The 22,303-nt window shown below is 39.2% G+C and overlaps 2 protein-coding genes across 3 annotated transcripts; one reads left to right on the top strand and one right to left on the bottom strand.

Moving 5' to 3' along the window:
* Positions 1–6: 6 nt before the first annotated feature.
* Positions 7–11,470, bottom strand: LOC124254490 (ATP synthase mitochondrial F1 complex assembly factor 2-like). Of its 2 annotated transcripts, none has more exons than XM_046688300.1 (8): positions 11,290–11,470; positions 6,966–7,010; positions 5,561–5,706; positions 5,119–5,216; positions 3,428–3,508; positions 2,531–2,643; positions 1,358–1,473; positions 7–636 (listed from the first exon to the last, which is right to left on the bottom strand). In XM_046688300.1, the coding sequence occupies exons 2-8, from the start codon at positions 7,006–7,008 to the stop codon at positions 496–498; spliced, it is 738 nt and encodes a 245-aa protein (XP_046544256.1). In that variant the 5' UTR covers positions 7,009–7,010; positions 11,290–11,470; the 3' UTR covers positions 7–495. The 2 variants fall into 2 exon arrangements, with proteins under 2 accessions (XP_046544256.1, XP_046544255.1); XM_046688299.1 differs by lacking the exon at positions 11,290–11,470 and adding an exon at positions 11,082–11,226.
* LOC124254491 (glucose-induced degradation protein 4 homolog) lies at positions 11,349–17,535 on the top strand. The gene is given in 6 exon segments (XM_046688301.1): positions 11,349–11,489; positions 13,367–13,534; positions 14,566–14,667; positions 15,036–15,041; positions 15,043–15,167; positions 16,173–17,535. Coding segments are annotated over 6 exon segments (606 nt in total). The 3' UTR covers positions 16,237–17,535.
* The last annotated feature ends 4,768 nt before the right edge of the window (positions 17,536–22,303 follow it).

The following is a 22,303-nucleotide window of genomic DNA, read 5'->3' as shown; positions in this document are numbered from 1 at the left end:
AATCAATTAAATAAATGGGTTTAATTATCTGGGATCTAAACACATGCAGCCTACAATGTCCAACATGTCACAACATAAAATATGTAATTTTCCAAATGCCTTAGCTCTCCAGGTAAAAGTTGATAAGCAAATAATTTTGAGCACATATTTCCTGGCGGACATTCATGTAGATGATGTAAAATACAACAGATAACTTTAACTTGAATATCTAGATAACTGTCATGATGGGCACTGAAACTGTGTGAATGTTCTCAGGTAATTGGAACAATGACATTTATGTTTTTTGTTCAACATAATTCAAATGCTGTATGACATAACCCTATACACACATGAAACTTTGACTCAGCTTCAACAATCACACAATAATTAGGATGAAGGACACATTTCCAGATCCACCAAATGCATTTCTCAGACAAAGGATGCACTGTAAAGCAATGCACTGAGTGTGAGTCAACACAGAGATATCACAAACACATCAAGGTATCACTGCAACCACTATCTGGCAAATGATGCCTTTTGTTTGATGGTGGTGTTCTCACAACACCAGTGTACAAATAGAGTTGCTGCAGCCATTCGGGTACGAAGTTCCAACATGTCGATGTCATGGTACCATTCTACACTGCCCCAGCGCTGGGTCTGAAACAGATGAAGGTATGGACTCATGGTGCTGACATTTCAGTAGCATATTGTAAGCCCAGTGATTGTATTTCACATGACTACAGAAAGCCTGATATTTTAATGGGTGACTCATTAACATTGTAAAGTATTTTTGACAATGTTCCAGCAATAATCCAGAATAGATTTCATTCACTGTATGTACGTTCAGTTTTCAACCTTGGTCTTGACAAGCATCCTCAGGTATCCAGTGAATTAGATCTACATCATAACTATCATGTACTATCTCATAGGTTTGGGTCTGATTCATATGACAACGCCTAAACAGATGTTCAATTAAATTACTCTCCTGTGAGAGAGCTCCTTCGAAAGGTAACAAAAATTATAGTGGACAAATGAGTGAGTTTGTTGTATTCATGCAGCATTAAACAGCTTTTCAATTATATTATTTGGAAAATGTAGGATGATGCGATTCACATTCACGTTCACCACTCTGGTGAAACCCATAAATCTTGAGAAATTGCTGACAAACCAGTACACAATATCACAGCAAATCTTAGATTCAAATCCATGATCAGACATCAGCAAATAAATTGATGGTCACAAATCAGAGCATTCTTTCATAATAATGGGAGAAAATGGAGAAGTGAGGATATCAAGAGGGTGCCCCATCAAATCTGTAGTGATGTAAGGGCTGATGAATGGTAACAGTAAACATGGTAAAGATGAGTTATCCTCCAACCTGATACTGTTGTTCAAGTCGGGCCAGATCTACAGCTCTCTCGACAGTGATGAACCGATCCATTAGAGCCATGGTGATCAGCAGAGACTTGACGGAGTCCACAGCATAGTAGTAGCCTTCAACACAAAATTGAGACAATGTTGCATCACCAATTCACCATGACAATTTAACTGTTGATTTATTGATTATTTTCTTTTTGTTATGTGCCATACAGCTATATGATGGCAGTCTGATTATTATGAGACATGGTTGACACAATCAGTTTATGTCAAATTCATTATCAACTACAAACCCAGACTACAAAGACTGACTGACTGACTGAGTTTGGTTTTACGCCGCTTTTAGCAATATTCCAGCAACATCACGGCGGGGCACACCAGAAATGGGCTTCACACATTGTACCCATGTGGGGATTCGAACCCGGGTCTTCGGCCTGACGAGCCAACGCTTAAATCATCAGGCTACCCCACCGCCCCTAGACTACAAAGATGTCTGGGATAGAAATGATATTGGCCACCAGACAGGTTGAAGGGTGCCTTTGTGAAAATAAGTGTGCCCATACCTTTTGATGATCCAGTGAAACTTAAAACATCACAACAATTATGCCATTACAATTTATTGTTTAATAAATCAGTAAACATCATGTAAACCTGAAACCTCGAGAGCTGGAGTTCCTAAACACTATGAAGACTTTAACAATAGTTGAGCTTCATTAGTCCTGAACCCATAAAGAGACCCACAAGTTATGTTATCGTCCAAAACGGGACTTCCTGTTATGCGCACTGGCGTTCAAAATGGCCACACCCATGTTCCGCAATGAGCTTGAGTGTGTGACACACAAACAGTTTGTTGGGGTGCAAATATGGAGTTGGTCAAATTGATCACATCCTCCATTAAATGAATCATGGTTAGAATTATTTCATCCATGGCATTGCAATATTTATTTAAGCACTATTTTGATCACTGGATGGAGACATTTCTCAAGAGGATGTTCCATAATGTTTGAGGGTAACAACCAAACAGGAATGTGCTTAATTATTATTTGTGTTTATCAAATTAAAGAGAAAAAGGTCCCATGGGAAGCATCAAGAACAATTCTTGAAGATACATACATTGGAAATGTATCGTGACTAAGAATTCCCCAGCCTTCTTGCAGTCATGTCTGACACTTACCAAACAAAGCCCAGTCGCTATACGACATTAAATGCCTCCTTATTATTTCTATAGTCTCAGTGGGAACTTCTGGCGGCATGATACTTGAAGTGGGTTCTATTGATATTCCATATCTGGAGAGATAAAACACCATCAGGATTTAGTCACGTGTCCTACTGGCAAACAAGGATAAGTTGAGCACCGACCTGACATTGACCCGCATTAGCATGTATGAGTGAAGCCCACTGGCGCTTGCCATTGTTAGCATAGGGGCCCTAGGTTGTCCGCAATCAAGTGTAGTGCGACTTGCTACACCGACGTGAGAATCTTATGAGCAAGGCATGTGCAGCTACGCCGGGAATCAGTTTCATCGTCATGCAATGCACGTGCACTAGCCTACATCTGCTCTACCGTTCACAAACCAAATGGGTTTGCACATTGCCATGAACCGCCTACTTCTCTGCGCCGGTCAAACTTAACCTTGTTTGTTTGCCAGTGTAAAAGTGATCAAAGGGAGATAATCCACAATCATGGGTTCACAAATTATTACCATTGAATAAGGGCTGAGATGGTTAAGAGAACTATGACATTAGATGTTATTTATTTCCAAACAGTTAGGATTCATTTTTCTGTAGTGTTCTGTCATTTTATCATGTCAAGATCGGGTGTGTTGAGATTTGTGCAGCCGAATTTCAGCAGAAAACTCAAACAGACCTGCATCATGAATCTTGTTTCATTATCACACAGCCTGAACAAAAGCATAAAAGAATAAAGAATGTAAACTTTTCCTAGAAGTAGAAAAGATACACCTTAATCAGGCTTTAGCAGCTCTACAGCAAAGTTTGCCTTGTATTTGAAAATCCCTTGGAACAAACCAAACATGTGTGGCATTGTTTAATATAATCAAGATGTGTGTACCTCTCCCTGGCCCAGTCCAGCACAGGGTCCCATTCTTTTTCCAGGAAGGTTGCCAGTTCTGGGGGATCATTCATTCTGTAACTAAAATAATATAATCATCAGCTGGAAACTAAACAACATATCTCCCTAACCAAAACACTGAAGCTACTATCAGTGATAAGGTTGACTATCAGAAGCAATCCAGTACTGTATGAGTTGTAGTGCTGGGAATTGGTTTAAATCTCAGAATTGATGATTGGTTCATTACAACCGATCAATCATCGAAAATAATTTGTTAGCATCATTTATTAAATTTTTCTGGTTATGTTTGTTAATGCACAAAAAATAAAGAAATAACATGTAGTTCTTTCGGGTTTTTTGCAAATTGCACAAAATGCATTTGCAAATTTCACATCTTTAAAGGATGACTAGTATATTAGGAACATGAACTTCATGGAGTCTTTAAAATATATTCAATCATGAATTGGAAGAGCCTGTAGTGCTAATGAAATGTAACAGACAAAACCAACCTTGTGAAAAATATCGTTATTGCAAACAAGTGTTCCAAAATTGTTTGTGTTCGATTTTGAGAAAACATGATCGATTGATTGGTCGTTTTGTCATTGCGACCAATCTTTGATTATTTCAATTAATCGGACCACCACTAATTAGTTGCACATACAAACATGACGACCAGATTCTAGATTGATTATACTCACTGACTTGGTTCACGCTGCACCAAATCCAACCACCCAATCCCGTCAATCACCTTATATGACAAGCCTATGAATTATTGAGTAACACTGACTGACACCTCAGTTTTTACTTACAGTCATATTGTACAAAACAGAGATTTCTGGATCTCTACTGATGGTTCCATTGATGTACATAATGTCTTTCCATATACAGTAATCCCTGTTAACATGAACCTTACCATTCCCATAGAGTGTTCAGGAGTACTGGACCAGTCATTTACCATTGGGGAGATGAAGTACAGAGGGAATCCAGGTCAATAACAGTGAGTGAGTGAGTATGGTTTTACGCCGCTTTTAGCAATATTCCAGCAACATCACGGCAGGGGACACCAGAAATGGGCTTCACACATTGTGCCCATGTGGGGATTCGAACCTGGGTCTTCGGTGACGAGCGGACGCTTTAACCACTAGGCTACCCCACCGCCCCAGGTCAATAACAAAGACAGTTTCTAGGGGAGTATCATGAAAAATAATGAACATATTTTGGGAGGGTAATGAAAATGGACAATTGTAATAAAATACAAAGTTTAATAACTTTTTTACCTGGACATGGGGAGGGTCATCCAAAACTATGACAAGCATAATCGTAATACATTACTGCATCAGAACCGCCCTTCCCATCCATCAACTACTTCGCTCTGTAGTAAATGAGGCCGCCATATAGCTGGAATATTGCTGAGGGTGGTGTTAAACAACAAACAAAACTAAATGAGAGGTCCCTCGTAACTAATTCCAACATACTATTGTCGTTTTATCAAACACATTCATGTCAGTGTTTACCACACAGCTGAGGCAGGTTAACAGGGCCATCCACTGCATCCTGCCTGTAACCATGGTAACCATTTCCTGTTTAAGCCGTTTCATGTTACATGAGACAGGATATGTATCAAATGGTTTTATTTACATATTTCCATTAACATGATAATACTGACATACTAAGTGAATTACCATGGTTACCATATTGTGTCTGTTTCCAGGAAGTGTATAATTGACTCCGTCAAATCCTCTCTTGTCCTATGCATTGGGTTGTCCAATGCTGTGTTACATAAGGAATTCTGGAACGTAAACATTGTCAGGTAAACACTGCACAAATAAATGATAATCAAACAAATTCTGAACATATCATGCACAGAAGCCTCATCAAACAAATTAATTAAATTAAACAGTCTTTCAACATAGGCAGTTAACATGAACAACTGTTGTTTTTACAGCACTGGGAGATAAGTAAATAATCTTCACACATATAAATGCATCCCATGAAATGGTTGCCAACAGTTACTACAGGGTGTGAAAAGTGGTGTGGAAGTGTGTGGAAAAGGCAACACTCTGTCCAATATTGGGATATTGCAAATAGAAGAACTGTGTTCAGCAATACCTCAGCTGTCCACCATCTACTCACCAGATGCATTGTGCTCCGCTTGATGACTTTATCCTGGGCATTCCACTCAGTTGCTACGGCGAGGGCTAAAGGTTCACTGGGCACCCGAAACAAGTTGCCAGTTGGTGTCCGCAGCTTCCTCTTGTCAAGGTTGACCTCGTACCAACCTACAGAAGACAGACAATAGCAAAGGATAACACATGGCTACAGTTTTCTGGGGTATTTCATGGGGAATGTCATGAATGACTTTCTGCAAATTGTGAGACCACCAGTGGGAAAGAATATGCTACAGAACTACATTAATTGAGAGAGCTTATCAAGAGATTTTTCGAGTGGAGATCTGTTTAGAACTACATTAATTGAGAGAAGCTATCAAGAGAGTTTTCGCGAGTAGAGATCTGTTTAGATGTGCTACTGCTACAGAACTACATTAATTGAGAGAAGCTATCAAGAGAGTTTTCGAGTAGAGATCTGTTTAGCGAGAAGCTATCAAGAGAATTTTCGAGTAGAGATCTGTTTAGATGTGCTACTGCTACAGAACTACATTAATTGAGAGAAGCTATCAAGAGAGTTTTCGAGTAGAGATCTGTTTACATGTGCTACTGCTTCAGGACAATGAGTCTACGTATGCATCATAAGAGGCCATGGCCCAAAATTACTTCCCCTTGCCTCTTTCTCTAATGCTTTAGCAGCCAGTCAACTCTGACACTTGATAAAACCGATTCAGTGCTGCAGCTTCTACATACCAGGTTTTATACTGTTGTTTTTCTAGCCTATATCCCTGCATATTGAAGTTTCTGAAACCTCGAATCTGGAGGTATGGATTTCACATACATTATACATGCTACTGACAGAGTCTAAGTTGCCACAAACTTTATCTAGTTTACCACGTCATACTATCACTTGACATATGACAGCCAATCATATCTGAGTTTGACACTGATTAAATGCACCAATAATAACCTTTATAATAACTTTTGCATCAGTAAGAACACTAATTACATCAAAACAATCAGTGGGATCAAAACAGCAATAATCATGTCTAAGATATCCATTCTTAAAGTAAGTTACAGTTCAAATAAATATTAGTAAAAACTAGATGACTACTGCCATCAGTATAGAAGTAATTTATACCATTCAGATCACAACAATACATTCATGAGGTCATTTTCAAATGTTTGCCACACCTCGATGTATGGCCGCTATTCGTTTGGTGACATGGACTGTACAGTAAAGAAATATCAGTTGGTAAAAGAATCCACCTAACAGATGATTCTCAATGTACATTCTTTTCAGAGTCCAGCAGCTGGTTATTTAATTTAGGCCCTGGCTTTGGCACTAATTCAAATGGAGCTCAATCAAAAGTTTCAAGAAACAGATAATTCAGAACCTTGTACTTATAGTTGTACGTAAGTTCTAAACTCACCATCAGCTGTAGCAATAGTAGCATGTTTGTAAAACTTCTTCATTTCTGAAAATAGACAATAAACTGATTTTATCACGTGTTTGAGACCTCGGGTCCTGGTGTGAAAAAATATATCTTGACCACTGATAACAGCTAAGTAGTACCTGTGGGGAAATCTGGGTTAGAACAGCCCCCAAACAATATTTTCTGCTTCTGGGGTATGGGGTACTGAAGACCAATTCTAACCTAGATCTTCATGGGTCTGCTGCTTGTAAGAGGTGGCTAAATGAATCAGGTAGTAAAATTGGCAATTGCTAGTTTGCTTCATGTGTAAGTCAACACATCCAACCTTTGCTAACATTACCCACTAGAATATTTGGTCAAGACTAGATAAGGTGAGGTGAAATGGGGTTTAACGTTGTACTTGAGAATATTTCTCTGACATGACAACTTGCATGCATGTGTATGTGTGACTGCTTGTACTAGCCCAGACTTAAGCTGGTATATAGTGCTGGTATATAGTGCCGCAGTTAAGCATGAATACCCAACTCAGACACATTATACTGACTCTGAACCAACCAGTCCTTGTTATACCCATTAATGCCGAGTGTCAGGCAGGGAGCAACAAGTACCATATTTTAACATCTTTGTGGTATGACATGGCTTGGGATCGAACCCGCGACCTTCCGCTCTCCAGGCGGACGCTCTAACCACTACACCATGGAGGCGGTCACTAGATAATAAACAAACTCCTGTCATAAGCTGGAATATTCCTGAATGTAGTGTTAAATAACAAACAATAAATCAATCCACAATAAGTGACAACAGCAAAGCATTTGATTTTTCACATGGAATGTACAATAGATCACTCATGCCCTGTCACAAAGGATCTGGTGTTGCCAAGAGACTGTCTTTGGAGCTTTAACAAACAATTCTTGAAAAGTGTCATTCAACAAAATGGTGAATTTCTGCATTGCCTTTTACTGTAACAGGGGAAACAGGAAATAAAAATTGTCAATTATAAAAAATAAAATAACAATGGTGAATTTCTATATATTAAAAGGAAACCTCTTTAAATATGTTAATGACAGTCTAAAATTTGTCAGCTATATTTCATGCAACAGTTGTTTTGCATCATGGTAATGACATCTGGACCAGACCAATTTCTGTACATAATCGATTAGTGACAGAGAACATGTGCACCTCCACCAACTCTATTTTATATCAATATATTTCTAAACCATCTTCGTCACGCCGAAGACCCAGGTTCGAATCCCCACAAGGGTACAATGTGTGAAGCCCATTTCTGGTGTTCCCCGCCGTGATGTTGCTGGAATATTGCTAAAAGCGGCGTAAAACCAAACTCAGTCAGTCAGTCAGTCTAAACCATCTTTAGTAATCCAGGAATACATCTGGTTGTCTGTCTAACCAGGTGCTTGACTCTGGACATGGAGTATTTTCTTCAGTTCCTAGAATGGAAATGTCAAACTGCGGCATGAAAAGTATTCCAAGCTGTACGGGGACCGGTCTGTTAACACTATTTTTGCTAGGGTACATTTCTGCATACTGGAACCTATCTGTAGTATCCCTACTTGTTTCTTTGATTATTTCTGCAACTTCACTCCTTGTTAACAAAAAAGTAACTTCTGCATATCTAGGACATTATATCCCCAAATGAACTGAATTCGACGTTTTGGCAATTTCGACGATTTAATTTCTCGCTCAATATTACACACATGTGCTTTCGGAGTGCACGATCAGTTTCATTGGTAGGGCAGATGACCAGTCATTGTCAATTTACGTTATATAAACAGCAAACAAACATCAATATTATTCACCCAAGATCGTTAATACCACTTCAGGTGCAAAATCAATTGCCCATATAACAAAAAATAGCAAGAGATAAATCTGGGAAATCAGTCGTCTGCTAGTGACAGGCAATATATAAATAGGAAGCCATGTGATCACAACACTCCCTCGCAGTGTGAAGCGAAAAGTATGGCTCGTCGTCGAAAACCCCTGCATAATGCCCGCATATGGAGTGTGGCAACAGTTTCGCCAATACAGTGTCATCAACGCTATTTTTGCAGGAAACACTTGATATTTTTGTGTGAAATAGGTAAGAGTTCCTCACGTTGCCCCATCCCAAATAATATTTATAAATTCTAACAAATAAATTAATAATATATGGGTCATTTTCAAAATTGGTAGGATTTTCAATTCTTTATTACTGTAAAATCAAACTCCTGAAAATTGATTTCAGTTTTATTCAAATAAAATCTCAAACACTTAATTATTCAAAAATCCAATCATGCAGGCTCAAATTTACTAATTGGCCTTTTAACTGATACATAAGTAATTAATAGGGTGAGGGAAAGTCCTGACCGTTACCACTTCTTAATCAGAATAAGGATTTTGAAATATAATTCATAAAAATCTTTTAAAGATGGCAGACACAGCTTTTACACCGACTTAGTCAAACTTGAAGGTAAAAACTATTATCATGAATCTTGAAAGTGTTATTTTGTATCTTTCATTTATTTACCACAAAATAATAGCATTTTTCTAAAACATTTTATGTATATAGCTTTCAACAGGTGGAATTGTCTAAATAACATCAGCTACTAAGCCCAGAACATCTTTTGATGACACCAAAATTGAATGAATAGTAACAGTTGTGACATTATTGGTAACGGTCAGGACATCAGTGTAAGAAACAAATGTTATCCCTCTAAAAAGTTGCAAAAGATTAAATTCTGAAAGATACTGCAACAACTATGATACTGTACACATGGTCATGCTACACAGGCCACTGCATAGATATCATTTTGCTGTTGATATTATGGTGCAATATTAGTCTCCACAAAATATACTTCTTTTATTCACTCGGATACCTTTAGTTTTTGTTAATAGTGAGATGGTAACACATATTTATCAAATAGAAAGGTTTGGCCAACATATTAGCACCTAGCAATATTCAAAGTAAATAGTAGCCTTACATATCTCACAGTTAAAGTTCAAACAGTTTACACCCAAAAAATCTTTAAAGGTTGGAATACAATTAAGTTGTTTACCGTTACTACATTTTGTCCAAACTGTTACCATAGATGTCCTAACCGTTACCTTTAATTCATAAAGACTATAGATCTTATAGAAAATAGAAACTTAACGTGATAGATTCGTTTTGGTTTTTATTATTTAAAGCAGATAGATAAGTAAATAGAAATTTATTATCACACCATAGAACATATTCTTCAAAATTGAATTTATTAAAGATATGTCCAGACCGTTACTATTATTTGTCCAAACCGTTACTAGAGACTGTGTTTTTATGCTACTACATCAAAACTCCTCTGAACAGTAAAATTCACATGCACAGGGGCTAGCTCAAGCAGACACAGGAAGTAGCATTACAATCCAGCTCCAGGGGGAAGTTATTGCAGGAATTTCATACACTGGCAAAGGTCAGGACACAAAATCACAGGACAAGCATGTTACAATTTGTAGAAAAACACTTTTTAAGTGAAAAAAAATTTAAGGCAGTTTGAGTATTCCTGTTCAATCCTAATTGGCATAATATGAATTAGTTTGTTTATTTGCACTAATATTTACATTATTTGTGAACATTGATATTAAGACCGTCACCTCCGGACAGAGCAAATCTGCCAATTTTGACCCTAAAATGATAAATGATTATCATGACTAATGATATACCACATTTACTGACTAGTAAACATCTAAATATGTCTTCTAGCACAATAAAATCCTTTCAAGTTAACAGAGTTTTTTTTAATTTGGAGCGGACAGAAAATACTATCAATTTGGAAAATGACCCATATATTTATATATACTAAAATTATTATTGTTTTATTTTTGATAATTGATAACAAAACCTAACACAACAATGAAAGAAAAAAAAGGAAATTGCTCGTAGTTTATATAATGCTCGTAGTTTATATAAATGCCTTGTATGGATGACTGGGTGCCTAAGTCATGCTTTTCAAAGATAGTTCTGCATAAGAACAGAATAGCAAATTAAAGGACTCACGAAAATACGTGTCAAACCAACATTCCGAAACTTCATTTACTGTCAACGAGATATTTTAGTGGATTATCAGCAATGATGTTTCATTGTACCTGATAATGACTGCATACATCGTCTCTGTTGGTGTTTACATAGCACAATGGATTGTTTTGAAATGTTGTTATTTAGATATCTGCATACAACTGCTCGAATCGCAGTCATCATGGGCGCCGCCATTTCGATACTTGCACTTGTCTTCTTACATTTCATTGGATATAATCGACCGGAAGTTCATCGGTAGCCAATGGTACGGTTACTTACATAAATCTTCAACTACCGGTGTCACGCGTCTCAACAGCTTCGACTTGTCGTTTAGAAGCATGCCTGTCCCTCTTGATCCCCCACCACCAGCAAATTCTGTACAGCCCGGAGTCACAACAACATTGTTATACAACGGTTCTTGCTTCAGGGGTCACCAAAAAAGCAAGGGCAATTGCTACGATGTCGAAGTCGTATTGCAGGTGAGTGAAGCTGTCAGTGAACATAAAATTGACATGTCATCAAGCCATAAGTTAAACACAACCAAACTGTCAAATACGTCAAGTTTACTGTTCCTTGTCGTCAATCCTTCTTATCTTCATTTTAAACATTCAGAAAGTTTATTTTAGTGTTTTTGTTTTTTATTTGGGATTATTTATTTTCAGTTTTGTACAAAATATAGTGTAAACCTAAAATCTTAAGGGGCATAATATAAGTAACAGTATATTCTTCTATATGTAGCTACTTTTATCAGGAAACCATTAGTAACCACTTAATATCACCTTTTTAAAATTCATATGTATTGCTGTCAATGGGAGAGGATGTGTGAAAGGATTTTATACACTCACGTAACCTTGATTCGTGGATATAAGGGAAGTGTGGCAAAATTCATATTTAAAATGCATGAGTTCATTTTGTATACGCAATAATTAATTTATTCATTGATTCAGCAAATCGAAAATATCTAATATTCCATTCATGAATGAAACAATTGTTACGGAAGTCATTTGCAATCATCACCCATTCGTGTGCCCACAAAATGTCACGTTACCTTGTATTGTGGATTACGTAGTCGGTTACTTTATACCACTATGTACGACATCCAACTGCAGTAAGTATTGACACCAAGGAAAACGGAAAACGAGAAGTGAAAATATTGGAGGTAACGGTATCTTTCTTACTTGACATTTTATAAAAATAAAATTTGGTAATGGTGGTATTAGTGATCTGGGGCTATTTATCTCAATGCTGGACAATTATATTTAGTGTACTTGCGTGTAATGCAGAGCGAGGTGTGGCATTGTATGTACATCAAAAGTACCACTTTGTGACGTCAGTCGAGACTTAATTTACGAGCTAGCATGATAATTTCCGCGATCCACGAATCAAGGTTATCCACAAATTTAGGTTACGGTTCTGTAGTATTTCTGCCAAGTACAGCAACTTTCACTCTGCTTCATGTGGGCTACATTTCATGAATGACCCTACTTCTAGGTCTGTAGCAACACCCTGTAGCAATATCATGGACTTGCAGTAGTCACAGACATGATAGAGCTACTTTGTGTAACGGGATCCTGGTACATTCTGCTATTTTAGCCACTAGTTCAGAACCAGATTCTAGTAGGTTCAGATAGTGTTTGGACAAATAATAAGCTTATATTTTACATCTTTTACTGGGAATGATACCAGGACTATTAGCCTAGCTGGGGCTAGTAGTCTCAAGGGTTTTTGCCACAGACTGCTGGTACCATTTCCTGTCTTAGGGCATTGTAGTGTCATAGTAATCAAGCCCTGTGTGGAACTGAGACATTGTGTCATATGGGTAACATCTTACTATTTAATGGGCCTGACAGACAAGAGGTGTTTGAGTGACCTGAATAAAATTTGTGTTACTGCCACTTGACCTGAGTCTTAGGCAGTGTTGATAGAGTGAACAAAGTGTTGTGTTATGCATGCAAATGGAAATATATTGCCCCTAATCTTGGCTTATGTCAAGTATGTGCCTCTGGCATTCAAGGGATAATCACAGATCAGGGTACAATGTGTGTCAAATTGTAACACCCAAATCAAAATGTTTTACATGAATACATTTCCATTGTTATTCTTCACTGAATTAGATCCAGTCACATTTCAATTATTTATTACTATGTTTCTGTTTCAAGTAACACAAACATCATTAACGAACAACTGGCCACAAGCTGTTTGGTTTGAAATCATAGTCAACAAATCTCATGTTCATCAGGATTTTAACACTTTGTGCATATCTTTTTATGTATCAGAAATGCTTTAAACTGTTTTTATGTTTTATACTCATAAAATGAGATGATTTAATTGTTTCCTGACTTCCCTGTCCCTGCAGTATGTTGACATGGAGAAAGCTTACCTCTGTGGCTACCTGAAGATCAGTGGTTTAACAGAGGAATTCCCCACACTTACAACCTTTTTCGATGGGGAAATAATAAGCAAGAAACATCCATTCTTGACGCGAAAGTGGGATGCAGATGAGGATGTTGATAGGAAACACTGGGTAAGAATGTAAACCTCCTATAATATATATCTTGTTAGCCCAGTTTTATGAAATATTGCCTTATGTTGCCTTGGAAATACTACAAGTACATTTAATTTAATTCTGGTTTAACATTTTCAATAATTTAAACATTGAATACCGATGCAATGCTATACATATGGAAGTATACAATGTTTTAAAATGTATTTTCATTTTCTCTGTCAGCCTGGCATTTCATGATACCACATATTTCTTGCAAGTTAGGATATACTGTCAGGGATATTCTTCATCATGAATGTAGTCATTTGTATGAGTGGCTTATGTTGACTGTCACACTTCTGAAATGGAGGTGATTTATAGCTTTCTGTATAAAGTTTTCTGAATTGCCTTATGACCCATTCAAAAGTAACATAATGACAGCCTTGTATCATCATACTATACGTATATATCAATCAGTGGATCACAAGTTTGTTTCCTTCATGATACACATGTGACTGACAATAAGTCTCATCAGCTCAGTTTGTGTAGAGTTATCTCCCTTCTAGTGCAATTGCTAAGCCGAAGAGTTGTTGGTTGGTTTGTTGTTTAACACCGCACTCAGCCAAATTCCAGATATATGGCGGCAGTCTGTAAATGATCAAGTCTGGACCAGACAATCCATTGATTAACATCATGAGCATCGATCAATGCAATTGGGATTCGATGACATGTGTCAACCAGCGAGCCTGACCACCCAATCCCGTTAGTCCCATCATACAACAAGCATGGGTTGCTGAAGATCAATTCTAACCCGGATCTTCGCAGGTCTTGTCTGTGAAAAAGATTGCATCAAAGTATCCTGAATTATATCTGATCACACAGTAGATGCTATTATTCTTAGGAGGTGTCATGAAATTCAGAATTTAAAGGGCTGATGACAATCACTTTCATAGGTACGATGTGAGAAGCCCATCTGTTTTGTCCTCAGGTGTGATATTGTTGGAATGTTGCTGAAAGCTGTGTAAAAGTACACTCACTTACTCTTTCATTATATGTTTGGTCTTCTCTTTCAGGGTAAATTCCTTTCCTTCTACCAGTTTGCAAAAAGCTTTAACAGTGATAGTTTTGATTATGGAGATCTGAAAAACACAGACTTTGTTTTCATGAGATGGAAGGTGAGTCAAACAGCTTTCTGAATGATTCATTTTTTCAAAGTAGGCATGATAGCTAAGTGGTTCTTTCCAAAACCTTATATTAAAAGTTAAAGATTAGGCATACCTAGATAGCAAATACAATAAGAGCAAACCTTAAGGGTTCAAGCCCCATTCTTATTTTCAAACACTGCCTTTTGCGGAACAACATCCGTGAAGGGTGACATTCTGGTAGTAGTAACTCATTACCATATTTCCAAGTTTCCATGGCTACAGTCTTTCTTTGTCTCCTCCTGATCCAACCTCTGCTATCTCAAATGCCAGGGGACGAATTCTTCTTATGAAAATTTCAAACCAGAAAATATGTCATGTACTTTTTATTTAATTTTCAGGAACATTTTTTTGGTGCCTGATCACACAATAAAAGACATCAGTGGAGCATCATTTGCTGGGTTCTATTACATCTGCTTCCAAAAGTCTACGGCAACCATTGAGGGTTACTACTATCATAGGAGCTCAGAATGGTGAGTAGATGTTGGTCGCTGTTGTTGGATTGGGGCGGTGGGGTAGCCTAGTGGTTAAAGCGTTCGCTCGTCACGCCGAAGACCCGGGTTCGATTCCCCACCTGGGTACAATCTGTGAAGCCCATTTCCGGTGTCTCCCACCGTGATATTGCTAAAAGCGGCGGCGTAAAATCATACTCACTCACTCACTCACTGTTGTTGGACATTTGCCTGTTTTGACTCATGATGCTCTCACCTTACTTAATTTTTTTTATACCAAAAGATGGATACCCTATTTGGTACATTTCTTGAAACTTTAAAAGTAATGACACATTAACATGGAGGCATGCAACAAATTGTGATTTCATATCGAATTATTGACTATTTCCTGTAATTATCCTTTCATGCAAAACTGGTAAGACAAATAATTTCCCTGTATGCCTTCATTAGTAACATGCCAAAAGTAAAGTGTGACATCGTCAGAATAGTCAATACGTGTACTTAGCACATCATAACACTGATTAATCCCATTCTTATTTCATTTGGGTGGTGGGGTAGTGGTTAAAGTGTTCGCCCTTCATGCTGAAGACCCGGGTTCGATTCCCCACATGGGTACAATGTGTGAAACCCATTTCTGGTGCCCCCTGCCATGATATTGCTGGAATAATACTAAAAGTGACGTAAAACCATACTCACTCACTCACTTTTATTTCATTTGGACGTATTATATCATCTAGATTATGAAACTATTAATCTCAGAAAAAGTCTCAATACAGATGAGCAGATGTGCATGACTGCAAATGATTACGGAGTAATGTTCTGTTCTTTTTTCAAGTTGTCACGTGTTTGGTGGCATATAGATTTCATGCTTCACAGGGATGTTGCCATGTACAGGATCTTGTGATGAAACAGATAATGTTATTGCACTGCTGACAGTAATGTAGAACAATATTCAGTTTTGCACATACCAAGTACATCCTTGTTTCCTGTATGTTCTATACATTATAAAGTTGCTTTTTGTTTCAGGTTCCAGTCGCTAAACTTAAACCATGTGGGGGATCGCAGTATTCCGATATACCAGTTCCGATAGAAAAAGTCCTCTTTCCCACCCAAGTAGCTTTGCTCAGTCTTTGTCAATATAGGAACCATTTATACCATACAGATTCATTATACATATATTGAAATGATATCCAAGTTTACACCAACTGTTGCTTTAAAACAGGCACCTGTAAAACACATTCTGTTTGTAGGTTACATTTTTTTGCCTTTTATTATGATAGTTTTCTCGATTTTTGTACCTTTATGTTCAAGCATGTCCTCATCTTGGAATATTTCAAAACGTTCAAAAAATACCAGTTCGAAAATGGCTCTGTGTTGATATGTATTTTTTGTTTGCTCTGTAACCATGGTTATGTAGAATATGACTTTGTGTTATTTATTTTAAACCAGTTCATAGTAATTAACCAAAATTTAAGTGTGTTTTTTTGTTTTTGGTTTTTTTGTGATAGCTAGTGTTAATATGATGTACATATTTTGCAATTTGTATAAAAGTTTGTGGTATGTTTTGTTTATGTAGTTCCTGTGAAGACAAATTAACAAGTAACCATCTTACAACATGACGACCACAAACGAGTCTGAGCGAGCAATTATAAATACATCTGTTAATCACTTAAGGTATTACCTCAAAATATGTTTCTTGACTGCAAGATTGACATAAATAGACAAGGTTCAGTCCGGTGAAACTATTGTTACAGCTTTTTGGTTGTGTGATTTGATTGTATGTGTCCCAAATGGTTCTATGTCTGAGCAGAAAGTCTTCTTGCAAACTGGTAGCAATTTCTTTAGCATAATAAGGTTTACTTATAACATGTATGCATGAGGCAAATTTATTTCACTATTTCACTTCTTTATTTTTCATTATCATGAATATTAACAATTTATAAATGAAAGTTATTTAGAATGCTGGCTTACATCAACAAGTTTGTGAAAGTCTGTTACAGGTTGTTTGTTACAAAAACAAAATTATTATTGAATTCAAATAAAAATGTCATTTACTAAATATACTTTTCATGTGAAAGAAGTGGAATCCATTAGTATGTATATTTCACGTGACTGACTTTGGTATGGCAGCTCACGAAGACTTTCTGTGAGGCACCTGTTACCATGGTTACACATGTTGTTATTTCCTGGTGATTTACCTTGTAGCAAGCATGGGTTGTTCCTGCAGTTGTTCCTTCAGTGCAAGTCGTGTTGTTAATAATAGTCATTGTGGTCAATATTTCACTGTCTTTCTTTGAGAGGCATTTAGAAGTTGTAAAGATGAATGGATAGTCAACTTCTTTATTGCGATGTTTCAGTGTAGATACTAACACCGTTATCAAGCGATACACAGAGTTGGGGCAAGCATATAGCTGCATAGTGGATATATACAATCGACAAGGTTGATTTACATTTTACATCTAAAAAGTGGAAATGTTTTACTGTTTTGCATGCACTATGTTCCTTCATCACTTGAAATACACAAGGTGGTAATGTGTAAAAGTCAACTCATGAAATAACGGAGTTTGTAACACTAGGAAGTCAAATGAAGATTACTCTTAGCATGAATTTGTGTTTGCCCAACATACATTTTGTACAAGAAATACTTTTGGTATTTGATGTAATTCAAATGCTGGACCAAGCAAAGTCGTAACTGAATGGTTTAAAAAAGCAAGTGCAGATCAGCCCATTGTATTCATGGGAGATGGAGAAACATAGTGTAAAAACAGCTAAAATAGTTTCCTGGACATTTGTGTAGTTTGCTGTATACATGTACAGTTTCCCATAATCTGTGAAGTTCCCTGTCCATGTGTGAACCATATTTCTGAAGGAGGAAGTGTAGTACAATATGAGGGCTGACACCCTGAGTAGATTTTCCTTATCCTGACTCATGCTCTTTTGCTTGTCCCCTTCCTCTTGCGAACATAGTGGAACACTTGTATCTCCTTAATTGAAGCTCCCTTCAATGTAAAATCACTAATTGGTACTCACCCACGAGTTACCTCCCCTGCCGTAAAGCGGCGAACAGGTGTCGCCACCCTCTGGCCTCATGCTTCACTCTCTCCTTCTTAGCCCAGTGAGCAGGATGTGAGGCGCCTGTGTCTCCTTACACACTATATCCTTTGGTTTTCTTAGTTAGTTACCTTTTATAGTTTACTATAAAGGTATAGCTAGTATCCTTCAGTTATTTGCGTTAATAATTAATCATTATTTCTACTGTTTATTCCATTGAGTTAAGTGATTGTTCAGCTAGTTTTACATTGATGAAAAACTGTACTATTTGTAGATTACGTTTTCCGCTCGCGGATCCATGTGGTATGCCCTAGTTGTACTTCGCGCCTTGTGCGTTTGACTCACGTTGCAGTTACTGCATAAATTTAACCAATTCTGCCTTTGATAAATACCATCTTTGCGTCTTGAGGCGTGTTGCAGATAGGTCCGCGCCAAACTAGGTGTAGACATGGCCCGTCGTCCGGATTGCCCATCCAGTCAACTGCTGTCGAGTGATCCCCTCCCGTCTGGTGTTCTGCTTGAGACCCCATCGGAAGAGGGGCGTGGGATGCAGTCCGTCACCTCTAAGAAGCGACCGGCCTCTCAGACATCCAGTCATCGCCATGAGACAAAGTCAAGAGGGCCTCAAGCGTCTTCTCAGCGCAGACTTATTACCCCAGGGCAGCGTCTTCCTCCAAGGGAAATCTCGAAGTCATCGAGAACTTTCTCAGGCGAGATCGTTCCAGCAGCAGAATTGGGCCTCTCGATGACCAGCCGATCATCATACCCGACATACATACCACAAGAAGCGACCAGTGACAGCGACAGTGGCGTCAGCAGAGATCAACAAGCAGCCTGATGCCTCTACACTGATGTCAGGCGAGATGGCTGAGGGCCCCACCGCTAACACAGCAGAAAGGGCACCATCTACTACGTCGCCAGATCATCCCAAAGCGATCTTATGAAACAGATCATGATTATGATGGAAGGCCACTATAGACTGGAGAAGCAGCCATCCCAGGGTCCGAGCCTTGGCGAAGGCTCCAAGCGTGAACAGCACCCCAGGGGCACCATCTGTCAGCGTAGCAGCCCGCGACAATGCAGCCTTGCGCGAAGGAAGTCACAGACCACCTCGGCGAAGGACCCAGATGTACAGCCTTAGCGAAGGCCTTGGCGGCGGGGAAGAATCATCACCTTCTTGGCGTCATACTCAGATATGGAATCTGATCACCAGACCACCGCATAAGCCTTCGCTGAAGGTCATATCATCGTTCCCCAGGACCCGGACATCTGAAGCTTGGCGAAGGCGTTCGCGAAGGACACCTGAACCCAGATCGTCTTCATCTAAAAGATCAGCAAGGGACTACACAAGAGCTTGGCGAAGCTATCAGTCCCCTCATAGATCGCCAAGAAGGTCAACCTATCGATATAGATCACCAAGGCGATCACCTGCGCCCGATCACCCGTCGATCACCTCACAGGTCTGCACATAAGCCTACAACTAGATCTCCACAAGCGTCAAGCGATATAGAGATAGAGCCACACAGCCCTACATCAGAAGAGCAACAACCTCTTATCTATGATGATGGAATGGAAGATGATGGAGGAATTATTTTCTCAGATGCAGAGATAAGATATTGGATGGTCAATAATCTAGATCTCTCATCACCTTCAAGAGTGGCAATAAAGAGCAGACTTATCTGATGAAAGAAGATGGCGCAGATGCTATTACACTACCCCCAATCGACCCGATTGCGGCGGTACCTCAGAACCTAGATACAGCATTTAACAAAGCCACAAAGGTTCAGGCGCCACATCTGCCAAATTTCAAGCGCCAAGAAGTTCTCCACGCATAATATGGAACCCTTCTTCAAAGCGCCAAGACATCGATGAGAACTATAAGCTGATCTCCGATGCCAAGAACAAGTACTACAAGATTGATGATCGGAGGTGGTTCAGATAGAAACCATGGCCGAAGTATGTTCTTCGGTCTAAATAGATCTAGAACAATAAATGAGACACTTATCTCCAGATTTGAACCGACCTCTGAAGATGACAGAATGATTTACTCGGCCCTACTGATGCAAAGAAGGACCAGCAGTTTTTAACAGATCATCTGGCGTCTGTCTCAGCAGCACTGACCTTAGCTCGTCGTCAAGGCCTCCTAGCTTCCTGCAACTGGGGTGAGAACTTTACAGCTCCACTATATACAGCCCGTGGTCTTCCCCATCCATATTTGTGCGGAGGAATAGACACAGTCTCCAAAGAAGTCACCAAGGATTCTAGAAGTCCTGATGATTAAATCGATGGACAGCTAGCCAGTGTCATTCGACAGACTTCACAAAGATACTCAGGGAGATCTAAATTCACGGGCCTACAAAGAGCTAGAGACAGGAAGATTGCCAGTTCCAGGGGAAGAGATTCTTTTAAATTAAGCCCATATGGCAACTATAGAGGAGGGTCAGGGCGAGGCAGGACACCCAGAGGTTCCCGCAACTATAAGCGCTGAAAGACAGGTTCGAGCGACTGGAGTCTTCCACCCCAGCCGTTCCAGTACAACCGTCACAAGTGGGTGGGCGTCTTCAACTACACTGGGAAAACTGGGGAATACTTCAAGACACCTATGTCTCCAACATTCTTCAGCAGCGGATTTAAGTTATCCCACTACAGGCCAAGCCTCCACTAACAGTCAACCCTCACAAGTTCGAGGTAGAGGCACAACAACTACTAAAGTTAAAGAGGCGGTTACATTACTCCTAACCAAGCAGGCCATAGAAGTAATAGAGCAAGGAAACATCGAGACCAGGTTTCTACTCCCCAGTTTTCCTAGTACCCAAGAAGAACTCCAAGGAGAAATACAGACTCATTTACAACATGAGCTTATTCAACAAGACTTACTTAAACAAACCACCCAGGTTCACTATGATACATCTACGCAGCTCTGACAGATGATTAAGCCCCATGGACTACATGGGCAGTATAGATCTACAAGATGCTTATCTGCACATCCCAATACATCCCGAATCCAGGAAATACCTTGGTTTTACGCTAGGCGGGTTACATTACCAGTGGAAAGTACTCCCATTGAATAGCATCAGCCCCATGGTTATTCACGAGGGATAGCGAAACCGATTGTTATCTATCTACATCGTCAAAGGGCTACGCAGTCGCGTTCTTCCTCGACGACGGGATACAAGTAGATCAAGATCCACAGCATCTCAAACTACAGTTAAACTACATCATAAAGCTACTAACACAGCTGGGATGGTTAGTAAACTTACACAAGTCGGACCTAGTACCATCGCCAAGATCTGCAATTCCTAGGAATCCGATTTATCACCAATCTCAACCGTATAGTAGTACCAGAAGACCGTTGGCTCAAGATCCAACAGATCATTCCACCAGCTCTACTGTCACCGCTACCACTTTGACAATGGCAGAGCTTACTAGGTCTTCTAACATCAGCCCAAGACTTGACAGTCATAGGCAGATTACAGTTCGTCCGTTACAGGTCTTCGTCAATACACATCTCGACGACCTACAACCATTCAGTCTACCGATACATCTCAGACCTCATCTATTATGGTGGACAAAGAAATCGAATGTCTGCGAAGGGATTTGTTTAGCAGAGCAGGAATTCAAGACCCATCTATATGTAGGCAGCGTGGCTCCAAGGTTGGGGAGCTCATCTCTCCAACGGGACGGCATCAGGGTTATGGACTCAGCTAGAAAGCAAACTCCACATAAGCGCATTAGAGATGAAAGCTGTAATCAGCCATAAGACATTGGAGCAACATTCTACAGAATGCGCACCTGATGATACATACCGACAACTTCGACAGTGGCGTTTTATGTGAACAGACAAGGCTCAGCGAGATCGCCGAACCTTTTGAATTTAACCTTTCAACTGTTGAATTAATCCAAGATCTAAATCTACATGTCAAAGCATGCCACATTCCCGACCAGGAATATACTAGCAGGCGCTCTCTCTCGGCCCACATCTACCGTCGCCCGACAGAATGGATGCTCAATACAGAGATATTTGCACAGATAATCAAGCAAATAGGAGCCCCGCTAGTAGATCTATTAAGCCACAAGGTTCAACAATCAACTACCGACATTACGTG

This window comes from Haliotis rubra, unplaced genomic scaffold (assembly GCF_003918875.1).
Source record: "Haliotis rubra isolate DU_JTF1 unplaced genomic scaffold, ASM391887v1 Scf572, whole genome shotgun sequence".
NCBI classification, from domain to species: domain Eukaryota; kingdom Metazoa; phylum Mollusca; class Gastropoda; order Lepetellida; family Haliotidae; genus Haliotis; species Haliotis rubra.
This window is presented reverse-complemented; position numbering and strand designations above follow the sequence as displayed.

What these genes read in the sequence shown, in the direction of transcription:
- LOC124254490 (XM_046688299.1), bottom strand. Translation starts at nt 11,205, where the DNA reads ATGGCGGCGCCCATGATGACTGCGATTCGAGCAGTTGTATGCAGATAT. An exon ending in TACTATTGCTACAGCTGATG is followed by an intron (nt 5,707 to 6,965) that starts GTGAGTTTAGAA and finishes TGTCTTCTGTAG; the next exon opens with GTTGGTACGAGGTCAACCTT. An exon ending in AGCGGAGCACAATGCATCTG is followed by an intron (nt 5,217 to 5,560) that starts GTGAGTAGATGG and finishes TTTACGTTCCAG; the next exon opens with AATTCCTTATGTAACACAGC.